This window comes from Camelus ferus, chromosome 22, assembly GCF_009834535.1.
Source record: "Camelus ferus isolate YT-003-E chromosome 22, BCGSAC_Cfer_1.0, whole genome shotgun sequence".
NCBI lineage: Eukaryota > Metazoa > Chordata > Mammalia > Artiodactyla > Camelidae > Camelus > Camelus ferus.
The window spans coordinates 24,038,670-24,063,814 of NC_045717.1; the positions used below are offsets into that span (position 1 = coordinate 24,038,670).

A 25,145-nucleotide genomic window follows, 5' to 3' on the forward strand; every position below is an offset into this window, starting at 1 on the left:
CAGAGACTCCCAGACACGCACAGATGATCCCAGTGAGCGAGGGAGGCTGGGAGCGACAGACAGCAAGGAGTGAACGGTGGTGTGTCCCCGTGTGTGCCCGCGTGCACTGTGCTGAATCAGGAAGCAGCACTCGGGGTGACGCGCCAGAGAGCCCTTCTATGAGGAGATGCCGTCAAAGCAGACACTGGGGGGGTGGGGGGCACCCCAGGGACGGGGACGAGGACGAGTCCTGGAGCGTGGGCCTCGCAGTCAGCGCTGAGAGCAGCGCGAGGTGGACATTGTGGCCCCAGGTCAGGTGAGGGTCCAGATTTTGTCCCCTGAGAACCGAGGGACAGTGAGCACGGGGTGCTGAGACCCAGCCGGTGCACAGAGCAGGCTTTGTGGGGGCTGTGGGGGCTGTGGGGGCCCCGCCCCGCTCCCCAGGCCCCGGGGGACCGGGCTTCCCCCTGCAGGTGTGGCTTCGCTCCCGCGCGCCCGGGCCCACGTACTTCTCGCTGTTGGCCAGGCGGCGGTACTCCCCGACCGTCATGGCCTTCTTCTGGATGTTGTACTGCGTGAAGAGGCCCGACTGGCCAGTCACCACCTGCTGGATGGGGGCCGGGATGACTACGTCGTCAATGTCGTCGTAGGTCTGCCGTGGCTTCCACTCCTTCGGGGGGATGACCTGCGAGACCGAGAGGAGGTCAGCAGCGCTGCTACGGGGTCGGCTGCTCAGGACCAGGCGCCGGGCAGTGAGGCCACAGAGGCGTCCAGCAGCGTGTGTCCACTACACCACGCTCTCAGGAGGTCCGGGGCCAGGCTGACCTTGGCACCACCTGCTTGTGCAGGGCTGGGCCCGCCTCTGCGTAGGGCCAGGGCCTGGAAAGCTGGAAGCAGCCCCCAGAACCAGGGGCCGACCCGACTGGTCTCTGCGTGGTCACAAAGTGGGCAGACAGAAGTGGGATGGGCTGTGGGCAATGGTGCCTGGGGCTCGGGCTCTGCCACCACTCCGTCTGGTCACCACGTGCCTGGCTCAGGACCCCATGCAGAGGAGGCCCCAGAGCAGAGACAAGCACCGCGGTGCACACTCGCTCCAGGAGCCCCATTTGGTTGACACTGGCTGGGGCTGATCACAGCTCTCGGTGCTGGGAAGACATAGGTCCCTGAGGGCCCAAGTCCTGACTGGAGGGGGCAGTACATAAATCTTGGCAAGAGCTGAGGAAACTGCAGGAAGGTAACAGGTTCCAAGTCCTAAGGATAAAGGACAAAGCAGGGCTGAGTGAGCTGGCCAGAGGCCAGAGGGTGACAATTCCAAGTGGGAGGAGGCCTGAGAAGGTCCCTCTGCAGCTCCCCACACCACTGCCCCACAGCAGCCCTGCCCCAACCCGCCCACTCCAGGAAGGCTGGACCCTTGGGAATGAACTTCACCCTCCCAGTTTCCTCTCCACCAGTAGGAGGCGACCTCTGTGCAGGCCCCACAGGCCCTGGGTGGGTATTTGCAAGCCCCAAACCACTTTCTAGGGCACCCAGCGGGGCCACCCAGCAGCTCTGGGAAAAGGAACCATTTCTGGTGCATCAGCCAAGCACCCTGGAGTGGCTGAACCCTCACACAGCTCAGGGCCATGAGGGACGAACACGGTGCTGATATTGCCAACGGCTTCCAGGGCAGCTGAAGTTCATTTGCCCTCCCAAGGACCCCACTGTCACACTGGTACAAGGAAACGTTTCGCTTGGCAACCAAAACACTTACTCTCCAGGAGCCTGCAGACAGAGGGCACTGCCCGCTGCCAGCACGCCTGGGGCTCCACCCCATTTACATACAGAAGTAACAACAGTGGCAGCCATGGGGCTCCTCACCAGGGCAGTCCTGCCCCCCAGGGGACACCAGGTGGTACCTGGGGACATACGTGGTCATCATGAAGGGGGGATCTCCTGGCATCGAGTGGGTAGGGCCAAGGATGCTGCCCAGGATGCCCCCACAGAGAAAGATCAGCCCTCACTGTCAGCAGAGCCCAGGGGGACCCTCATTTAGAGTTAAATGAGGATGAGTCCCTCCCGGAAGACACAGCTATTCAGTCACACCATGGGTGCCCGGGGTGACAACAGAGTGCTGGGGTCAGCCTGACGGTCGATGGTTTTCTGATTCCCAGCGAAAAATCTGAAGAGTCAGGTGATGAATGAAAATACTCATGGCTGGAAATGCAAAAAATCAAAGAAAGAGAGCTTGGATCTCCAGGATACGGGATGTTCTTGCAGGGAAATGGGTTGTATGTGGAGGGATCCGCGGCCCTGAGCTGCTTTTCCACCACGTGGCTGATGCCACCTCTTCACCGAAAAGCCTGAGCCTCCTCCTGGGAGAAAGTGCATAGACCCCGGACCGGCTCTGGCACCCCAGGGGCTGGCCCACCCCAGGTCTGCTGGAGAAGGGCCCCCGCAATCCCAGACTGCAGGATGAACAGGACGCTGCCCAGGCCCCTGCTCTCGAGGTAGAGCGCTGGGCCCATTCACATTCCCACAGGCTCTGCTGTGTGACATCTGGAGACCAGGGAGGAGCCCTCAGACACACTGGATGCCTGGTTCACACGTGGGAACCGCACCTTCCGGAGGACATGCTAAGCAGATTCTGGAAAGGCCATGGGAACGGAGGGCCATGTCCAGCTGGTCAGGGACTCAAAGCCATTCTGCAGGTGGCAGACCCGGCAGCTGAGAGGCGCCAGGGCATCGCCTGGCTGCAGAGACCGTCCACAGGCACTGAGGGCACAAAGCCCCGTGACCACTCCCCCAGGACCCCCCATGGCCCATCGGCCCACCAACCCCCCACGCCATGCCCCTGCCTGGCTCCCTCCCACCTCAGCACCTCCCAAGCAGCCTGCAAGGCCCAGCCCTGGCCTGCAGGGGCCAGAGACCCAGCTGGGAACAGGCTCCCAGAGCACACGAAAAGCTGCCAAGAAACATGACCAGCTGCCCCAACGGCGCCAGTGGGGACCCCGCACACCCAGGGCCGTGTCTAGCTCCGGGCCCCGGCCCGCCCGCCCCTGCCAAGCGCCCACCCCTACCCAGCTGCCCCGGGCCTGACAGAGCTTTCATTGCGGGGGCATCAAATGCAGCTTTGATGGAAAAAGAAACCCTAACACCATCCCCCAACACACACAGCAGAAGGGCAGTCAAGGCCGAGAGACCAGGGCGAAGGGGACGCCCAGGCTATAGAACTTGCTCCAGGCCAGCAGGACCCTGTGTCCCTTATCCAAAGAGGGTGGCAGCCCTGAGGGCCTAGGGCCCTTGTCAAAACGAAGTGGGGGTGCTGAAGGCCGCGGTACTTGTCTCCCTGGACCTGTCTGTCCCCACAGTGGCAGGGAGGTGGCTGAGGGACTAGCGGCACCAGCACCCTGTCCTGCCAGACGGGAGCAGGGTGCATGCCCACGTGTGTGTCGACCGCGTGACTGTCACCGCAGCATCTCTTGGCAATGGCGGGGGAGCTGCTCCTGCCTGCCATCACCCAGAAGCCTGTGCCCACTCCAACCCAGCCCTTCCAGAGAGAATTTCCCACATCAAAGAGAAAACAGCAAATAAAACACCACTTGAGAAGACTGAAAAGGAACATGCAAACTAAGGACAGAAAGAAAATATGCCCTGAAAACATCTGCCTCACAGAAACATCCAGTCCCAATGGGTTCCTAACAATGCAAGTAAGTTAGCAGGAAAGTGCTCCTCGGGCACTCAGAGCTCACAGCGGAGATGCGGGGCTCATGGGAGGGGCAGGAGGCGGCACAGGAGAAGGAAAAGGGCAGCGGCAGAGTGGAGGTGTGGACAGCAGGGGTGCCGCGGTCACAACACACGCGAGGCTGCACCCAAAGAAGATGCCGGAGCCGGAGATGACGGAGGAGGAAGGAGGGGAGGGTGCCGGGAATTCACAGGTGCAGCTGATGGGACACTCCATCATGGTAACAAGATTCCAACACAGAACAGCAGCTGCACGCTGGCAAACACGGAAGTAGGTCAGAGACAGGAGACCTTCCAGTCACAGGAGCCGCCCCCACCAACGCATCCGGCCTGAGTTTCCCCCCACCAGCTGGGGCACCTGCGACGGGCAGGGATGGCAGGAAAGGGTCACCCGAAGACTGACACCAGCCAATCAATCAAGCCCCAAACAGAGGCTCTGAACCTGCAAGAACCCCAGACCTGGGAGTCCAGAGCCACAACTCCAGGCCCCGATGGAATGTTCTGCTGGGTCTGTGCTGTCACGGGGCACAAGGGACCAAAATCAAGGGGAGGGGAGGGAAGATGCCACGGGCCCAGGCTCTCCTCATCTGCGCGGCTGAGATTAGAGGCACGGACATCACACAAGCAGCCCCGCTGGGCAGGGCAGGTTAGGGAGGAAGGCCAGCAGCCTCGGCCTCCCACTCCCGGACACAGGCGGTCACTGTGGGGGACAGAGCAAGGCCACCCGCCTCCTGCTTTCGTCCAGCCCAAGAGCTAAAGCCAGTGTTCTTTTTCTTTTTTTTGTTTTCAAATGTTTGGAGGGAAATAACAAAGGCTATTTCAGGACAAGTAAAAATTCTATGAAGTGCACATTTTGGTGCCTATAAGTCAAGTTCACGGCACACAGCCACGCCTGTGGGGTGTCGGGCCGTCTACAGCCTCAGAGCTGAGTGGTGGCGACAGACCATCCAGCCCAAGAGGCTGAAAAGATTGATTATCTGGCTCTTGGCAGAAAAAGTTTACAGATGCCCAGCTTAAATAACAGAGAACTGGGTGTCTCAGATAAGTGACAGTCAGACAGGAAGCCACCAGAAGAACCCAAAACAGGTTCCGAATCTCCAGGTTATCTGCTGAGCAAAGCCTCACACACACGTTCCCGGGAATGCGAAGAAACTCGGCGCCTGTCTCCAGGACCTGCTCCGTGCACAGGAGCACCTCTGGTAAAAGCGACACAGGCGAGCTGTCTACATTCACACACGCACACATGCGTGCACTCGTCCACGTGATGTGCCATGGGAAGAGACCAAGGGCTTGGCGCCATGCTGCTCAGGCAGAGGGGCTGGGGTCTCCCTCTCTGCCCCGTCGCGCTGTTTGAATTTGCCCCACACAGCCTTTACAGTCTCAAAAAAGTTTTAACTAGGAACATAAACACAAAATGTAAGCCCTCCCTGGCATCCACTCCCCCAGGGCGTCACCCACCTTGGCCAGGCCCGCCCGGTGGGCTCCCTGGGATTCGATGTAGGCCACGTATTTGTTGAAGTCCTTAAACTCCTCCATGGTGGGGCGGAAAGTCATGATTTTACAACTCGGGTTCTGGGCCCCATGATCCTCGGACCCCATGGCTGCAGCTGAGGGACGGGCCACACCTGCGAGGGAGACAAGACAGAGTGAGTGTGTCTGCACCGCCGCCACGGGCCCGCTCCCTTCTCCCCTGGAGACACCCAGAGGCCGCGCAGCTGAGAGGGGAGAAGGGAGCCTGAAGCCCACTTCAGCGCTTGCACAGAGGACCAAATTACTTCAACCAATTACAAACAGAGGTGGCCCCGTTCTATGAGCCCACGGATGCTGGAAGCCAGACCCTCACTTCAAACAAGGGGCCTCAGAAATGAAAGTTTTCCTTTCAGGGCCTCATCCAGATTTGCCAGCATCAGCTTCAGGTCGACGTCGCTACCTTGGAGCAGGGACCCAGAGGCAGCAGCACAGGACGGCCTGGGAAGGGAAGTGAGGCTGTGTGCGAGCCCCTACTCGGGCAAGGCCTTGTAAGCAGCTGAGCAGCTCGTGGGTTGCTCCAGTCCCGGCCAGACCCCCGTGACCCACGGGCAGCCCGAGACCAGAATCTGAAACCAAGACAGCAGAAGCCCCGGCCAGAATGGCTTGTTTCCCACCAAGTCGCCCTGGGGCAAAACCATGTCCGGATGTTTCTGCACAGAAGGGAAGGCATGGTGGGTCTGCCCGGCCCACCAGTCACTGCCAGCACCTGAAGGGCGGGGGGATCGGGCTCCTCCCAGAGCTAAGGCTGCAGGCTGGAGCAGCTCCTCCTGTCCCGAGGGTTACGGGGACCCAGCAGGGTGGCTGGCAGCCTACCTCAATCAGGAAGGGGCTTGGGGGACAGACCCTGGGGATGGGTCCCTGTTGGCAGATTCGATTTTCCAAAAAGACGCAGGAAGACCAGACTCCCTCCAGGATTTGGGAAAGGTCAGAACCCAAGCGCACACGGACCTGAGAACGTGGAGGACAAGTTAACCAAGTCCACCTCCCTCTATCCCAAAGTGAGCTGGGGAGTGAGGAAGGCAGGAAGCCTCCAGTCCCGGAGTGGGGAGATGCCGGTCCACAACAGCTGGCTGAGAAGTGGCCAGCTCCCCAAAGGTGTTCCCCGCGGCGGGCACTAGAGGGCAGCATAAGCCCAGGAACGGCCACTGGGGTGAGCAGTTACCCGGGACAGACCCAGGCACCCTGTTCAGGCCCTGCCCCCGGCCACCCCAAGCCCAGGGCGCGCAGGGCAGCTCCCAGGGGTACGGCAGCCAAGGCGGGATCACTGGGAACCACCGAGAAAGCACAGGCTTATCAAGAGGCTGGGTCATCACCAACCCTCTCCAGAGTAGCAGGCACCAGAGGGCTCGGGCTACGGCCAGGATGACCTGCCCTTGAGACGGACCACCAGGCCATCCACAGCCAGCCCCCTCGCCCACAGTCAGGGCCCAGGACCTGAGTCTCCGACTGTCACCCCCACTCAACCCACCAGAATCCCCAGCCCAGCCACCCTGTCCCCTCCCACCCAGACAAGGCCTCCCCTGTCCTGTGGGAGCTGGAGGCCCAGGAGTAGGGGTAAGGCCTGACGCCGATACTCCGGGGAACATCAGGATGGAACTGAGCTGGGTGTGGAGGGGCCACAAGGTGGGGGGGAGGGGGCAGGGAGGGGCGGGAGGCCTCCTGCGGTGGGGGGACCTGGGACAAGACACAGCAGGAACAGGACAGAGGACCAGCCACAGTCACTGATCGCCAGCCTTCCTCGCGCTCCCACCGCCCCAGTCCAAGATTTTCCGCATCCACTGGCTCAGCCTTGCCCTGACCCTGCCTGCGACTCCCACTCGCTCCCACCCGCTGGGTGACAGGTACCAGGACCACCCACGCCAGCAGCTCTCATCTTGGCTCAGCCGGTCCCAGTCCTGGTCCCAGTCCAGTCCCAGCCGACTGCCTCTCCTCCAGGACTGGTAGACGTGAGCCTACAGGGGACAGGGACACGGGCTTCTCCCCAAGACCAGCTTGTCCCGGGCAGAGCTGGGGCGGCCCCGGGGTCCTGCCCGCATGGCTCTCTCATCAAATATCGCTGCGGAGACGCACTGTCCATGAGGGGGCGGAGGGGAGCAGGTGATGAGACAGCAGGGAGAGTTTTCTGCGCATCCAGCAGGCAAGAAACGCCGCCCTCCTCCATCCACCACCACCATCCAGCTCAGCTCGGCAGCGGACTGTGTGTGGGCTTTCTTCTCTCCTATGCATGCCCTTGCAATGAAGTTTTTAGAATGTAAATATAAAGAAGGTAATTAAAACGCTTTATAATCCTAATCTATAACCCTTGACACATTTCTTGAAGGAGGGCAAATAAAAATCATATGTGCACATACTTAAAAATAACAAAAGCAATCTGACTGAGATCCAGCCCAGGCGAATCTTCTGGTTCCCTGGCGACACGGGGGGGACAGAGGAACCCCCATGAGAGAACCGGCGGAACAGCCCAGAAAGAGAGATGCGCTCTTCACCAGACAGAGCCACACTGAAAGAGCAGAGCTCTGGCAACTCAGCCGTGAAAAACAAACAGCACAGCTAGAAAGAGGGCAAAGGACATGAAGACGTTTCTGCAAAGAAGATACACAAGTGGCCAACAAGCACATGGAGAGAGAGACGCTCAACGTGATTAGCATCCAGGAAACGCAAATCTAAGCCCCAGCGAGACACACCTCACCCCCACGGGGACGGCTAGAATGAAAAGGCAGATAATCACAGGTGTTGGTGAGGATGTGGGGAAATCAGAACCCTGACTCACAGACGGTGGGAACATAAAATGGGGCCACTGTGGAAGGCAGTCCACAGTCCCCCAAAAGTTAAATGTGGAATTTACCACCCAATCCAGCAATTCCACTCCCAGGTCTACACCCAAGAGAAGTGGAACCTTGTACACAAATGTTCACAGCGGCATGATCCACAACAGCCCAAAGGTGGAAACAACCCAAGTGTCCATCAACACTGAGCGGATACACAAACTGTGGTCCTTCCATGCACGGGAACGTCACTCAGCCGTGAAAGGGAAGAAGCCCTGACACTCGCTCCCACGGGGACGTCATCGGAGAGTCCAGGCTGTGGGAGCACAGGCCAGAGAGATGGCGAGCCAGGAGCAGCCCACAGACAACATGACCCCACAGAACTGGACAGAATGAAGCGGCCACACGGACAAGAGGGGCAGAGGCAAGAAGGCAGGAGGCCAAGGTCAGATGGGACCACGTAGAAATGCATGGACAAGAGCCAGGAGGGAGGCAGCATGGCCGGACGGGGCTTGTGCGGGCACCAGGGAGGTGGGGCAGCCTCGAGCACAGGGACCATCCTAACGTTTATCTGAGCGACGCCCCGAGTCCGAAGGCACAAAGATGGCCCATAGCCCTGTGCCCTTGTTTCCCATGGCTGAGACAAAGCTCCACAAATCTAGCGGCTGAATCAGCACAAGTTCACCCTGGAGCTCTGGAGGCCAGAAGTGTGACCCAGCTCTCCTGTGGGCTGTGCTCCTTCTGGAGGTTCCTCTGTGGGTCTCCTGCCTTTTCCAGCTTCTAGAGGCATCACATCCCAGACTCGCGTCCCTCCCTCCATCCTCACCACCAGCAGTGCAGCATCTCCTGTCTCCCTCTGACTCTCTTCTCTGACCTCTGCTTCCATCACTGTGTCTCCTTGCCTGATCCAGACCCTCCTGCCTCCCTTTTACAAGGACCCTTGTGATGACATCAGACCATCCAGATAATCCAGAGTGATTGCCCATCTCAAGATCTTTAATTTAATCCCACCTACAGAGGCCCTCTCACCAGGTAAGGGAGCATCTTCCCAGTTTCCAAGGTTAGGGTGTGGGCACGGGGGGGGGGGGGGGGCGGGCGCTGTTCAGGCACCATAAATGCCACGTAAAAAACCCACCGCGCAGCCACCACGCAAAGAAGTAAGTAACAGTCACAAAGTCCCTCCAACCTGGCACTGCTACTGTGAGTGCGTCTGCCTGCGTTCACGCAGACAAAAGCAGTTTCTACAAAATCAGAAACGGAACCAAGTGACAGGCAGTGGTCTGCAGCCCCCGTCCTCCCCGCAGCTTAGCGGTGGGCAGAGCCCTGGGGCACAGAGCATGGAGCCATCCTCTGGTCGCAGGGCTGACTCACGGGCTCAGCCGGTAGCCCCAGCAATGCCAATGGAGCCGTTTCTGGTCGCTCACCCCTCCCCGAACGACCTTGGCCTGAATCTTCTCGGTGGTGCAGCAATCCAACAGGCTGACTCTGAGTGTGACGCTGACACCTCATCGTACTTGCACTGAGCTGTGGGGGCAGCCGGGAGGTATGAACCACAAGCTGCCTGACGGCCCCGGGGCGGAGGTCCTGCCTCCGGAGCCTCGGCCCCAGGAGACCTGAGTGTGGGAAGGACAGGCCCTGGGGATCCCTGCGGCCCAGGCTCGGCAATGTCCTCCCACGTTCCCAGAGACCCTTCACTGGCCCCAGAGAAAGTGTGCGATGCCTGGGGACCACGATGATCAGGGCCACACTCTCAGAAGATGCCGGTGGCTCAGGGTGCCAGCCACGGAAGCCTCAATAACCCACGTGGGGCAAAACCCCCGTGAACATGGTGGCCTGAGCTACAATCTAGGGAGACTAAAAGGAGGGTGTCCTAGCTCAGCACCCAGTCCATCCACCTAAGTACCCCACAAGCCCCAGAGAACAAACAAGTCACCAGCCACAGGACTCCCGTGGTCCAGGCTTTGTCAAAACAGACAGAGGCAAACGAGACAGTGTATTAAGTCTCCCCACCTACAACCTGGGCCACTTTCTTCTCTGATCTTCAGTGCATGGTTTAATCTAATTAAACGAAAAGCTCTCCTGTTCCCAACCCTCCAGGAGGAAGTGCGCGCAGCCTGTGCCGTCACGGCGGCCCCCACAGCCCCACAGCAGGCACATCTTTCATTAACCTGCAGACGTCACCCGTCTGTGCCCACAGATACAGAAATGGGTGTGCTAGAGTGTGCCTCTAGAGTGGGAAGAAGCTCCCAGATCTGGAGAAACAGACCAAGCAACATGGTGAGGAGGAAGAAATCCTGACAATAAAGTAAATGAGCGAGTAAAAAAGAGCCAGGGCGCGGGAAGAAGGCAGGGGGGCCGTTCTGCTCAGAGAGGGGCCGCACGCCGCCAGCGCAGGCCCTGCCCCGAGGAGGAGGACAAGTGGAGACACTTCCTCCAACCCCAGGAGCCCTCCCAGGGCGGGAGGGGCCGGGAAAGGCGAGCATGGAGTTACCATCTGACCCAGCAATTCCATCCCTACTTTTCTGCCCAAGACAGACAAAACACACGTCCACAGAGATACTTGTACCCAAATGTTCACAGCAGCACCATTCATAAAACCCAGAAGTGGAAACCGGCCAAGGAGCCATCAACAGGTGGATGGATACAGCCGCCGTGTCCCTCCACACACAGGAGCATCACTCCGCCGGGGAAGGAGAGCAGCACTGACACCCGCTGCCACGTGGATGGACCCTGAGAGCATGGTGCTCAGTGAGAGAAGCAGACACCGAAGGACACACAGTGTGTGACTCCATGGATGTGAAATGTCCAGAACAGGCCAGTCCACAGAGACAGAGAGTGGGTTCCTGGTTGTCAGGGGCTGGGGAGGGGGGTGACTGCTTAATGTACAGTGTTCTTTTGGGGGTGATAACAACGTTCTGGAATTAATGGTGATGGCGCACAGCTCTGTGAACATACTAAAAACCACTGAATTATATTAAGTGTGACTATTATGGGATACGGATGATATCTCTCTAAAAATTAATTTTTATGAAGTCCAAGACAGCCTGTTTAGGACCTGCCAGGCCGCAGTAAACCCGCCTGGCTTGTCACGCGCACTCTGATCTCCATGAACGCCCGAGGACTTTGGAGAAGGAGCCTGTGACCTCATTCACTTCTGTCTCCCACACTCCCCCCAGAGAACATTCTCACACCTTCCAGAGCCGGTGCGCAGTCTCTCCAGCTATAAAATGGGTTGACCACAGGAGACAGCAGGCACTCTTGTGAGGTTTACTAAAAAGTGAAACACACGGGGCGGGCTCCGTACGCAGGGTAGGTCTTGCTGATTGGGTACAAAGGGAACAACCAAGTTTTCAGGAATTGATGGTCTTGTAAGAAAGCATGAGCTGCAAGGGTGAAGCCACGCTTTGGGATGCACAGTCACAAGTGACCATTTCCAAACCAGTCGACAAGGGCCAGGTCCACCAGCCCCAGGTCATGATGAGCTAGCGGGGCCTGGGGCCACCCCCCTCTTCTGTGCAGGACTACACAACACATGTTGTCAGCTTTGCAGGCCACGTGGCCTCTGTTGCAACCACTGGATTCCACCAGTGAGGTGGGAGGCTGAGATGAATGGCCTTGGCTGTGGACCGACTGGTCCGAGGGCCACTGTCTGCCGGCCCCAGATCCAGATGTCTGAAGTCTACCTTTTAAGGAGCTAAACCTTCACTCCACCCCTTCTCAAGGGTAACCTGAGCTCCACTGCTCATTTCCTGGGCGCCCAAGTCATGGCAGAACAAGGAAGGCTACATTCCAGACCCTACTCAGCCCGCATTAGCCACATGCCCTTGGGAGGAGGCTTCATACAAGGGCAGCCCTAAGCACAAGCCTCTCCCCTCGGCCAGCCCTCCACAGGCCACCGGGGGCAGCCAACACCCTGGAGCTAAAAACCTGGAGCAGCTGGGCAATGGGATTCTTAGAGCATTTGGAAAATAATCCTTCAACTTTAGAGACCCTCCCTCCCTCCCGGGACCCGTCATCACTTCCTGTGAGGCGTGGGGTGGGTGGATATGTCCTTTGGTGAAACCAGAATGGACGCCTGCCCAGGGCCCGAGCCATGAGCCACAGACATGGCAGCTCATCTTGGGCGATCCAGGTGTCCCCCAAGACGCACGACGCTTCTCAGGGCTTCTAGAAGGGATGGCCAGAGTGCAGACACAGAGCTATGGACCAAGAAGGCACGTCCAGCAGAACCACCTAGAGGGGTCCAAGCTCCTCTAGGGGCATCTGGCTACTGGATACCCCAAGAACTTAGAACCAACGGGGCCACCTTTCCCACCAGCAGCCCCAGAGGCCACATCCACCTGGGGCCAGGGGCTCGTGCACGCACTTACTTCAAGGTTCCTGGTGCGTAGTGGGTAGCGAGGCTGCGGAGACAGATGTTCTGATAACTGGCTGGGCTTTCTGTTGGGCTCCAGCAATGGCAATGGTTCCTAAGATGCGCAAAATAAAAGCACGATGAACTAAATGGACTGTGTGCTTCAGCTTAACTCCGAATTATGCTCCTGGCATCTTGCCTCTGTTCAGACCCTTCAGATCTTCACCACTTTCCAGGAACGTGAGCACCTTCCCCACCGAAGTTTTCCCATGATAGTCCACTTCCAGCTCAGCTCCTAAAAATCAGGGGCTGAGGAAGCAAGAGCCTCCGTGAACAATCACGCTAGACGAAAGGAGCTTTTGGAAACCTTCAGGGACAGGCACTACCAGGAGGTTTACAAGAAGTTCTGCCTCCTCCGAACCAGCAGGCAGGGAAGGTGTTCCTCCAAGGAGGACAGCCGTACAGTGACCGCCACCTAGGCCCCCAGAGGGCAGGGAGCACAGGGCAGGGCCCGGCAGGCACCGTGCAGCCGGGACCCCACCAGGGCAGGGCCCTGACCATGGCCTTCACAGCTGGGCTCGGGAACACTTGCTGAAAGGATGCAGGACAAAACTCAAAAGCTGATGTGGCCCCAGCGCCCCTGACCACCTGGGCACCTGCCTTCCTCCCGGATTCCTAAGCTCCCGATGGCTCAGGGTCTGCCGGACCCTCCCCGCCTCTGTGCCTTCGCGCGTGCCGTCTGAGGCTGGCCTGGTCATGGGGGGCCGACCTTCTGGGCAGGGCAGCTTGGCCCTGGGGGTGTGGAACCCGGTCCCACACACTTTCTCTCTCCAACTCACCAGGAGCTCAGAATAGCACAGTTTTCACAAATACCCTTTCAACAGGCATGATGTGCTGACACGTTCTATCTTATTTTAACCTTTTTTTTTTTTTCACTGCTGGGGACGACCCATTAGGTTGATTTCACTGTCTTCCAATGGGTCACAATCCATGGGCTGAAAGGCCACACCGAGCTGTGGGATTTCTGGACCGCAGGCACTGGCCTTGCCCTCTGGACTGGCTAAGCCGCCCAAGGCAATGTGGACCCCAAGGGCGCCTCAGCCCCACCCAGCCCCGCCAGCACTGGACAGCAACGAGAGCTGAAGCCCGGGACGTGACTACCAGCATGGCTCCCGGAGCTGCGGCGGGTGGCATGACGGCCCCTGTCCCAATCCCCGGACGCTGTGACTTTGCGCTCTTCTGTGCAAGAGAGACTGCAGGTGGGACTAAGCTGAGGCGCTTGAGACGGAAGATGATCCTGGGTTATCAGGGGCCCAGTGTCATCACAAGGGTTCTCTTAAGAGGGAGGCGGGACGGTCAGAGGAGAGCGGATGACAGAGGCCGAGGTCAGAGCGAAGCTCTCTGAAGAGGGAGGAAGGGCCACCAGCCAGGGATGCGGCGCCTCTAGAAGCGGGAAAAGGCAGGAACATTCTCCCTGGAGACTTCAGAGGGACCAGCCCTGCCCACACCCTGACTCCAGCCCAGTGAGACCCGGGGAGGACTCCTGGCCTCCAGAGCAGTGAGATGATAAATGCGCACTGTTTGAAGTCATTACATCTGGGGTCATTTGTCACAGCAGCAAAGGGAGACTGACACGGCAGCTTCAATGTGTGCCTCCCTGATGGGAGAAGACAGGTCTTCTAGCCCCACCACCCGCGGGCCTCTCTGCAGAGAATTGCCAGTCCGTCTTTCGCTCACGTGTCTCCCTTGTCACTGGTAATGGCCCCTCTGCACGCTGTCTCCCCAGATGGATGATGGACTACCTCGTGGCACATGGTCTGTAAGGCAGAGACCACCCAAGCCTCTGGTCCTCAGCCGGACAGACCCCAGTCTGCTGCTGCCCATGACTGCAGGGCCACCAAGACTGTGGGTCCTCCCGCCCTCCTGCTCTGTGGGTGACAGCACCGACCCCCAAGATAGGAGGTGGGAAGCTCAGGCTGAGGTCAAGGCCCAGTTCACAGGTTACAGCCCAAGGCAAGGCCTATGGCCACATGGGGCTAGGCTCGCCTGCCGCCCATGCTCCCACAAGGGCTGAGGACTCGCCATGGCCACCTGTCACCACCTTGGAGGCTCTCAGAGATTGGGGGCCTGGCCTCCTTCCCGGCCACAGCACACTCGGCCCACGGCAGCCAGGGCTGAGGGATCAGAGGGCCCTGAAGTGTGGGTTGGGCATGGTGACTTCCTCCCAAAGGGGACAGCGTGGGAAGGGGGGAGGCGGGACTTTATGGTAGAGACACCTGACCAACACGACCTCAGCCAGGGGACCAAGGTCAACGTCAGCAGTGACGTGGCATGTTAGCAGCAGGCACCCCAATACGATGGATGAGATGGCCCTTCACATGTGGTCCTCCTCCCAGCGCCCAGTCGAGCCATGAGAAAAGCACCAGACAAATTCCCACCGAGGGAAATGCTACGGAAGCCCTGACCTCAGTCCTGCTCAGAGCCGTCAAGAGCATCAGGAACAAGGAACGTCTGAGAACCTGTCACAGCCCAGAGGGGCCTGAGGAGATGTGACGCCTGGATGTCACACGGGTCCTGGACGGGGTCCTGGGACAGAAGAGGACACCGGGGAGAAACAAGGCAAACTGAATGAAGCAGGACTCCAGCTAACAAGAACGTTTCCACATTGTCTCATTAACTGCAACAAATGTTCCAGCCTCATGTGAACTGTAGCAACGAGAGACTGGGTGTCATGTGGAGGGTCCAGGGAACTCTCCCTCCTAGCCTCAATTTCTCTACAAACCTAAAACTGTTTAAAAAGGAAGTCTACACACTGCTATATATAAATAGATAAACAACAAAGACCGACTGCACAGCACAGGGACCTACAGTCAACATCTTGTAACAACCGGAAATGGGAAAATATGTGAAAAAGAACAGACGTATACATACATGTATAACTGAGACACTGTAAATCCACTACACTTCCATTTTAAAAATTACAAAGACAGATACAGTCTAAGTAATTTTAAAAAGGAAAACAAAACAGAAAGGCCCAGGCAGGCTGGGGCTGGTGCCTCCCGCTGCAGGGCTGGCAGGGCCCAGGGCTGGCCTGGCTGTGGGTCCTGGGAAAGCGGGGCACTGAGAACAGAACTTGAGAGGGGAAACCAGATGCAGCAGCAGGTGAAAGGCGACCCAGGGCCTCAGACACAGCCACCCCCACAGGCACAGTCCAAACGTGTCTCCTTTAAAAAGGCGCCATCTGACCATCCGATGGTGTCGTTACCCCAGCTCCTCCACCTCCTCCTCCTCCTCCTCCTCCCGTCTGCAAAGGGCAGGCAGGTGGGACCAGGAAGAAACAGTAGGAACAGGGGATGAGCCAGCTGTCCCTACACACTGAGGCACCAGGAACTGCCACCGGCTGCTGGCATCTCTGGGGACCCCGTGGGGTGGCTTCCCCACCCCAGGCTGGCCCTCAGGATGGGTCCACCCACACCGCCCACACCGCCCATGGTGGCCCTGGAGCTGGGCCTGGGGTCGGCCCAAAAAGAAGAGGAGCCCTCAAGGCACACGCCTGACCTGACCCAGGAGGGCTCAGCGCCCCACCTGGCCTGGCCCTCCCTCAGCCACAAGCCCCAGGAGGCTCTAAAAATTGGCCCGGTGCTTCCTGCCACCCAGCCCAGCCTGCAGGGGCTCTGTGTGCCCCCTCGTGGAGCAGGGAGGCCACCCAGAGCCTCCATCGTCCCATCAGCATGAATGCATGGGTTTTTGAAAAATACAGACAGAAAGGTACATGAATAAATACAGATGTTCCGTGTGCACAGACTGGCATTTCCGGTTCCAGGTTGGGTCGACCAACAGGCCAGGGAAGCTAGGCATCCCTGCCCTGAACACATCGGCTTGCAGATCTTGGCTTTTAAACATCTTTCTCCAACCCCAGGAACCAGGGCTCCCTGGAGAAGCAGTCAGCTGCAGGGCCAGGGCAGGGAGCACACAGGTGAGCAGGAGCCCCTCGCGGGAGCTGGGAAGAAGGAACCGCTCAGAGAAGACCGGGACACCCAGGAGGGACAGGAGCCCAGGGAAGGGGCGCCTGACAAACAAAGCGGGGACAATTCGGGCAACAAGACCAACAGTGACAGTCCCGGATTACTGAACACAGTAAACCCATAGAATACAGTAAACATGCACCCACTGGCCGACCGGTCTTTACTGGCATGAAATTCAAAAGGTACTATAAACGGGGGAGAAGGGATCACTCTCTTCTATGAAGGAATTCTAATTCCCAAACACAGGAGGAGTGAAGGCAACATTAATGCACCGTGGGGGCGGGTCTAGCTCCAAGACAGCGCATGCACGCATGAGATCCTGGGTTCAACCCCCAGTACCATTAATCAGTTAATTAATTAAATGAAAAACATGAATGCACCGTAAGAACGCCACAGTAATCAACCGCTGCTGCAGGAAAGCTGCAGGGCGGACGCTGAAACCCACGGGAGATGCTGGAGGAGGCACTGGGTGCACTGTCTCAAGGTCCCGGGCGGGGGGGAGCTGTAACCTTCCAGCGGAGACTCCCGGCCGGCACCACCTTAACCCCAGGGTGAAGGCTGACCCCACAGGTGAAGAGACCGCTTGGCAGCTGCCTGCACAGAGGACACATCTCCCAAGTACATCACCTTCGTGTAACCATGAGACACAAAGCCCAGGTGAAGGACGCTACAAAACTACAAAGTCCCTGACCAGCGACCAGCGTTCCCCAGAGTGTCAAGGTCATGACAGTCAAGAAAGACTGAGAAATGGCCTCATTACCGAACCCCCTCCCCGAGAAGTCTATGGAGCCTGATGCCTAACCTCACTGTGGGGTCTGGGATGGGGTCCTGAGGCAGGAAAAGGACGTGAGGGGGACAACTGGTGGAACCCTACTAAAAAACCTGCTATTATTATTACTCCACCTTCCTCACCGACTCTGGCTCCAGCTTCTGCAGCTATAGTAGGTGCTAACACCAGGGGATGGTGGCCGAAAGGTACACGGGGACTCTCTGTCCTGCCTTTATAAGATTTCAATGCCTCTAAAATTATTTCAAAATAAAATATTAAAAGTGAAAAACTAAAACTAAAACAAAACAAAAAAAAAACCCTCTAGCTCCGTCCTCTGAAGCTCACTGCACAGCGGGTTTTGGCTGGAAGAGGGGAGTCTGGCTGTCAAAAGAGCCAAACGAACAAGAAAAGAAAAAGCAAGTTGATGCCACCCTGCACTCCACTTTCGGGCCGATTAAAGACCCGATCAGCTGAATGCAAGTTTCAGAGGCTTCAATTCAAGTCTGAAAGAACTGAAAAGCTGACATTTTCATCAGGCTTTCCATACTGGAAAAAGAGTCTCTCATTTACAAATATCTCACCAAATCCTCCATATCCTCATGGACACCAAAATCTAACTACAAAAGTGGCGATGGCTCAGCTAAGAGGGTGGCGGGTGCCCCGGGGTTGTCTGGTCTTGTCAGCTAAGAAGGCTCTGATCTTGTTACACAGATACATAAGAACCGCATCATTTTTCCTTAACCTCCAGACCAGAGACTGGATATAAAATAACTCAGGGCGACAGAGCTATAGTAATCAAGACAGTGTGGTCCTGGCCGAAGGATGGACAGAGTTCAACGGAAGAGAGTGGACAGTCCAGAAGTTAATCTGCACGTTTAAAGTTGGCTGATTTTCGGCCCCAGGACCTCTCTAATCATTCACTTGACCGGATGAAACTGCGTCACGGCCCAGCTCCAAGCCAGCGAGCCAGGCTTCTTACCCACTGAGAGTTTGAGAATAGGCTGAGATCATTTCAGCCCTGAAAAGGCGGCTAATTTTCAACGAGGTTGCCAAGTCTTTTCAACAAACTGCAGGGACAACTGGATGTCCATGTGCAAAAAGAATGAAGCTGGACCCCTGCCTCACGCCACAGACTGAAATGAATTCAAAATGGATCACAGGTCTAAATGTTAGAGCTAATACTCTAAAACGCTGAGAAGAAAACACATGAATCCATCTTCGTGACCTGGGATTAGGCAACGGTTTCTAGATACACCACTGTAAGCACAAAGAACATGATCAAGAAAGTGAAGACTACCCACAGGATCGGGGGGGGGGGGGGGGCGGTTACAAACCTCAGACCCCCTAAGGGGTTTGTACCAGAATATACAAAGGCCTTTCACAATTTAACAACAGAAAGACGAATAACCTCATTCACACGCAGCTGAAGGGTCTGGGGGACATTTCCCGGAAGGAGATAGCCAAGCGGCCAGCAATCTCCCAAGAAGGTGCTCGACGTCCCAGCGGCGGGGCAAGGGGCAGAAGAGGACAAGCCCCAGAGCGGCCTCGGAGCCCACTCCAGAGGTGGCAGAGCCTCACCAACGGCCCCGGTGACTCCGCCGCGCCGGGTACGCCCTTCTCTGCCCTCTGGAGGCCCCGGGACGCCTGGTCCCAGCCCAGCCACGTGACCTGGGGCAAGTCCCTCATCTCTGGGTCTCAGGTCCCCTATCTGTCAAGTGGGGATCGCGTATTAACGCCCTGCTCATGGGGATGGGAGGTTAAACCAGGCAACAGACGGAAGCGAGCGAAGGGGGCCCTGGCACACGGTAAAAGCTCACAAACGGCAGCCGTCAGGGCTCCTCGTTTAAGAGCCTCACCAGGCAAGGAAGGCGGATCCGATGATGCAGAGGCCATGCAGGACCTCTCCCAAGGGCAACCTTAAAACAACACTCGCCCCCTTCCAGCCAGCCTCTCCTAGCCCTTTATGCCCGGACACAGCCCACCCATCCACCCCGACTTCTCTATAGGACCAGCCGTTGCAGGGTCGGGAGTAGGAAAGGCAGGCGGCAGGGGTGGAGGCTAAACAGACTTCTGAGGGAGAGCAGGGACGGGAAGGTTCCAGCTGGATCTCATGAACCTGAGCCACCCCAAAGCCACATGCCAAGTCCTGCAGGGCACATGGCACACACTTGCCACACTGGAAAGGAAGGTGCGCGCGCGTGTCTTTCCAGAGGGTGACCTCTTACAGGGGCTGGGGGACCACAGATTGGGGTGGGGAGACAAAGGCAGCATCTCAAGCACGGGGTAAGGGTGGAATTTCATCAGTGGGGCTGGGACAGGTGTGCTGCCATTTGGGCAAAGGTAAAGTCAGGTCCATACCTCCCACCACTCCCAAGAACGAGCTACAAATGAACAAGGGGTCTACACGTGAGGACGCAACCACTGGGGCACTGGCAGCAAACATGTGGGAAACCTCGTGTAGGAAACGGCTTTCCGACCATGGCTCAAAATCCAGAGGCAATAGAAGAAAAGATTCATAAATTTGACTTTATCAATTTTAAAAAATACCATTAAAAAAGTCAAAATGCAACCAGGAAACCAAGAGGAAATATTTGTAATACATGCTACAAAGGGCTCATTTCCCTAATACACATTAAAGTTTGAAAAACTAGAGGGAAAGGTCAAAAATTCAACTGAAAAGAGGGTAAAAAGCATGAACAATTCACAGAAAATCTACAAAGCTGGCCCTTCACCTATGAAATGATGCTCAGCCACGCTCAAAATTTCAGAAACATTCATTAAAACTACACTGAGGGGGAGGAGGGTGTAGCTCAATGGTAGAGTGGGTGCTTAGCATGCACGAGGTCCTGGGTTCAATCCCCAGTACTTCCACTAAAAATAATAACTAAATAAACCTAATTACCTCCCCCACAAAAAAATAAATAAATAAATAAAGCCGGGGAAAAAAAAATAAACACTACACTGAGATCCCAGTTCTCACGCTCCCTCCAGGAAATGGTTTACTAGAACAGCGCCCCCTGCTGGTGAGAATGGGAGCCCAGGCCCTCTTGCTTCTGCTGGAAGCAAACCGATTCCACCTCCTGGACCGACATGGCAAAAACTAACAGAACGCATTTTGCACTTATCTTCTGACCCAGCGATCCCACCTCTGGAAATCGACCTTGAAGATAGTCTTCCAAGAATATGAAGGCACCTCTCCACCAGGATACTCATGGCAGCACCGTACGTACCTGCAGGATGCTGGGAACAACCGCAATGCCCACTCGGAGAAGAGGGTGAGTTAAGTGTGCTGCGCCTCCCAGTGGACACCACCCAGCTGTGCAGGAGGGCGGATGAAGCAGTTTCCAGGACCCGCTGCGCAGGGACAAGAGCCAAGTGCAAGAGTGATCCCGGCTGCGCCACCTTTCGTGTGAGGTGCGGACATAAGAAAATTCTCATGTCTGCTCTTCTGAGACACAGAGCAACGAGATGGCTCCCTGCAGGACGCGGTGGGAATGGGAAGGGGGGCTGATCACACTCCTCTCCAGACACCTTTCTGCAGTTCTGACCCTGGAACGGGGCTCATGTCCCACGCACTGAATGAATGCGGGGATGAGTGAAACCCACAAGAGTTGGGAGGGGAATCTTACGATGAAATACAAACGGAAACAAAGCAAACCATATTTCAAGTCAATAATATAACCACAATAAAGAGGAAAAGGAAGAATTAATCCATGTCACTTTTTTTAACTTTAATTTTTTAAACTTTTTTTTTGAGGGGGGAAAGTTTGTTTGTTTGTTTAAACAGAGGTACTGGGGATTGAACCCAGGACCTTGTGCATGCTAAGCACACACTCTACCACTGACTATTCCCCACAACCCATGTCACTTTTAAACACAGCTTTGGAACTATACACCTTTGAGATAAAACACAACAATACTGACCTACTCCAGAGGCTTCCTTTACTGTGGGTGATGCAGGGTTCTCCCTGGCAGAGAGGAGGTACAGAAAAGAAAAGGTGAGGCCAGCAAGGAACCCAGTTGAGGGGCTGGAAGTGGAGGTGTCGGTGTGAGCTCATGGGCACTCGTGGGCAGCAGAAATGGACACAGATGTCTTTGTGTCTGTCTGACTTATGCAGACACAGACATACTAATGTATGCACATGTGTATTCGTTTACACACCTACTTCCCAGACAAGAGGGGCTGGGAGCAAAGGCGCCCCCGGGCAGTGAGCACACTGAACTCCCAGTTCTTGGTTTCTAAATGACACTGTCCACAAGCAGAACCAGGGCTCCTTGGAGAAGTGGTCAACCCCAGAGCTGGGGCGGGAGGTGCGGGACAGGCCTGGAACACCTCACTGTGCCCAAAAGTAGGGAAGTGCCAAAGGGACACAAGGAGCCGGCATGATGGAGCTGTACCTCTGGATAAGTCTGGGACCATCGAAGCAACCTGCTGAATCAGGTCAGGATCCATGCAGCCTCCCTGATGTAAACAAACAAACAGGGAAGGAAAGACAGCTATTCCTCATGGTAAAGAGCCAACCAATAAATGTAGCAGGAATGACGGAATTAGACAATCACCACTTGGCAAGAATCAGCAATGGCCATTCAAACAAACACTGAATGCTGGAGGAGCAACAGGGTGTTTACAGGGTCTCTGAGCCCCTCCCATAAGACGCTTACCAACTGCAATGGTAAAACTGTAACTCCGTGGTGGAGAAACCTGGCAGACACCCGCTTAACCAAGCAGGCGAGGCTGACGTCACCGGGAGTGGGCTCCAGGTAGGATGCACCCAGAAAGACATGAGATGGCTTCGGGGATGTTCCTGCCGGACGTGTGAGGACCATCGGACAAAGCCACACTGGGCAACGCCCCACAGAATAACGGGCCTGTCCTCTTCCAGCATCCAGGTCATGAGATCGAAGGGGTTCTGACTTGGGAACTGATCCAGATTAAAAGAAACTAAAGCAACATGATGACTGAACGCAACGGGTGAGCCTGGATTCCCCTCTGAGAATTTTAAGAAATAACTTCCTGATTTTGATAATTTGGTAAGAGAATCCCAAGTTCAGGAAGAATGAACACTGAAGCGTCCAGAGGTCAAGGGGCACCTGTCAGGACCCTGCCGGGAGAAAGCGCGCTGTGCAGGCAGAGGACGAGCACAGGGAAGGGGTCAAAGCAGGCGCGGCGAGAGGCTGATTCCTCGGGAACTGGCTGAAAGGTGGTTGGGAATCCTTCCTGCCATTCCTGCTACTCTTTCGTACATCTCAAAGTACGTCTCCAGGAAGTTTTATTGAAAAAGAAATAGAAAGGAAGCTTTCGGACTGGAAAGATAAAAATAAAAGGAAGCACTTGGGCCAAAGGCCAGGGAGCCCAGGAGGCTGCCAGCACCTGCTTTCGGAGCGTCGTGGACAAGACCAGGGCCTGCCAGCCCACCTACATCTTTACAAGGCTTGGCGGGGTCAGGTAAGCAGCCTGGGCGAAGGCCACCTGTCCCTCTGGCCCCCAGCCCAGATCAAGGGGCTGGAGCCACATGGAGAGGGGGGCGGGTGCCAGCGCCTTGGAGGGGCGCCCAGCAAGCTCACTGCCTACCCCCGCCCAGCCAGGAGGCCACCCCAGCAGACACGCAAGACACCAGTGCAGACTTCACTCAATCGCACAGCCCCTAGATGTGCCATAACAAACCGTTTAAAACCATAATCATTAACACAATCAGCTTCCTACTTCTCTGCAAATGTGCCTCGTAATTTTGTGGGATGCCTGCGCAGGCAGGGCCAGACGACACAGAGGTACACTCGTTCTGGGCCCGCAGGGGACCCTACCCCTCACCCACAGTCTTGGGGTCTCTGGACAGGTTCCCTGACCTCCCCAAAGAGCATCCTCCTCCCAGAGCTTACCTGGGGCTTCCCTGAGAACTAGAGTGAGGATCAGGGATGAGTAATGTGGATAAACAGGCCAATGATGGGGGCATAGGTAACCCACATGTGGGCCCAGCCCTAAGCACCTGGCATGTCTGATCAGCACCCCAAACCCTAGGAAGCAGGTTCTGCAATCACAGCCCATTTCACAGATGAGAAAACTGAGGCACAGGGCAGCGATCACACAGCTAGCAACGGTGGGGGGGGAGCCCAACTGGAGAGCTGGGTTCTAACCACTAGCCTTACCAGCCCATGCAGACCAGCCAGGAGCCAGATGGAAAACACACACCTCTGTCTCAGCCCAGTGGGTCCAGACTGCAGATCCTCCTAAAACCCATAAAAGCGCAATGAGGGGAAAAAAGTGGGCCAATGTTTTGGTAATCTTCAGGAAGGGAAGACCTCTCTGGGCAGGTCACAAGACCAGGTACTTCAAAGGAAATGACAAATTTGTCAATAAACTTTAAAATATTCTATGTAACAACACATCAAAAATAAAAATAAAGAGAAACAGAAAAAAATGTATAACACAAAAGATGCTAAGAGCCCTAATATAGAAAGGGTTATTATAAAACACTGGTTTTCAACCAGAGGCGAGTCTGTCCCCCAGGGGACACTTGGCAATGTCTGGGGACATCTGTGATTGTCACAACTGGGGGAGGGAGGGGACTCCAAGCATCGAGGGGGTGGGGGCCAGGGATACTGCTCCAACCTATACAGTGCGCAGGCCCCCTACCCCAGAAGGATCCAGTTCAGAGGTGTCAGTGGTGCTGGGGTGGAGAAATCCTGTTATAAGTCAAGAAAAAAATAAATGCCCCAATTTAACAAGTGAGTGATGGCTATGAACTGGCAGTTCAAAAAAGCAGTGACTAGGAGGTGACAGATCAGAAGGAGGGACAAAAGCTGGGGCTGTCACCAGTATAATGCAACCCTCCAGCCATCCTAGGAGCGTCCATTCAGACCACCTGTCTGGGGACAACTGAGCAACCACGCTCATGAAGTCCACCTCAAGGCGACAGCAGCCGGGATGTTTGCTGCAGCATTGTTTAAAGAGGAAAAATTCAAATCCCCTCAGTGCTGGTTAAGAGGAGCTCAGGCAAGAACATCACACCCACCCAAACCAAACGAAAGAGCGTGCAGTCGACAAACTAGAAAGATGTCTCCCTGACACATGACAATGACCTGACAGCAGCCGCCATGATGCAAGAAGGGCTTTCTCTGGGTGGCAGGATCTGGGGACGTCTGTCTTTACTGACAAGACTTATGTATCACTTTTAGAAAAACAGAGGACTCAGAGCCGCCCCTGGAGCTGCGCCTGGGACCCTGCGGTCCCATCTCTCCAGCCACTCCCTGGCTGGTCCACCCAGGTGGACAGGAGCTGATCTCTGGGGATAGAGGCAATATATCCTGGAATCAAACCATCACCAGAACTATATGGTCCCCACTCTCTACCTAAGTCAAATTTAAAATACCCAGCCCGGGGGTTGGGGGGATACATTGGGAGTTCGGGATTTGCAGATACACACTACTATATATCAAATAGATAAACACAAGGTGCTACTGTCTAGCACAGAGAACTATATTCAATACCTTGTAATGGCCTATAAGGAAAAAGAATATGAAAAGGAATATATGTATGTATAAATAAATCACTACACTGTATACCAGAAATTAACACACAACATTGTAAATCAACTATGCATCAATATATATGAATGAATGAATGAATGAATGAATAAACAAATAAATAAATAAGATTCCCAGCCAAATTGGAACCCTCATACACTGCTGGTGGGATTGTACCACAGTGCAGCCACTTTGGAAGGCAATTTGGCAGTTTCTTAAAGCGTCAAACACGGGGTTCCACCTGACCCAGCAATTCCACTCCCAGGTGTCTACTCAAACCAAGAGCCTTGAAACTTGTTTCCACACAAAAACCTGTATGTGAATGCTCATGTTATGCATTTTAGGCATCATTCATAATAGCCAAAAAAGTGGAAACAGCCCAAATTTCCACTGACAGATAATGGATAAACAGAAAACAAGGTCCACCCGTACAGTGGAACATTACTCAGCCCTAAAAAGCGAGGCGCTGACATACATATCCT

General features: G+C 55.8%; 1 protein-coding gene across 6 annotated transcripts in view; it reads right to left on the reverse strand.

The window, feature by feature from the left end:
* KDM4B (lysine demethylase 4B) overlaps positions 1-25,145 on the reverse strand; it is a 122,415-nt gene that overhangs the window by 81,401 nt on the left and 15,869 nt on the right. For 3 of the 6 annotated variants that reach the window (XR_004314343.1, XM_032465849.1, XM_032465850.1), the window contains exons 1-2: positions 5,158-5,298; positions 489-664 (exon numbers count right to left, since the gene is read on the reverse strand). Coding sequence is in view for 5 of the 6 variants with exons in the window: in XM_032465849.1 (XP_032321740.1) it covers positions 489-664; positions 5,158-5,298 (317 nt within the window). In the remaining variant the exon portion in view is untranslated. Of the gene's footprint in view, positions 1-488; positions 665-5,157; positions 5,325-12,364; positions 12,464-25,145 lie in introns of those variants that run through there. The other 3 variants (XM_032465846.1, XM_032465848.1, XM_032465847.1) reach the window with 3 other exon arrangements.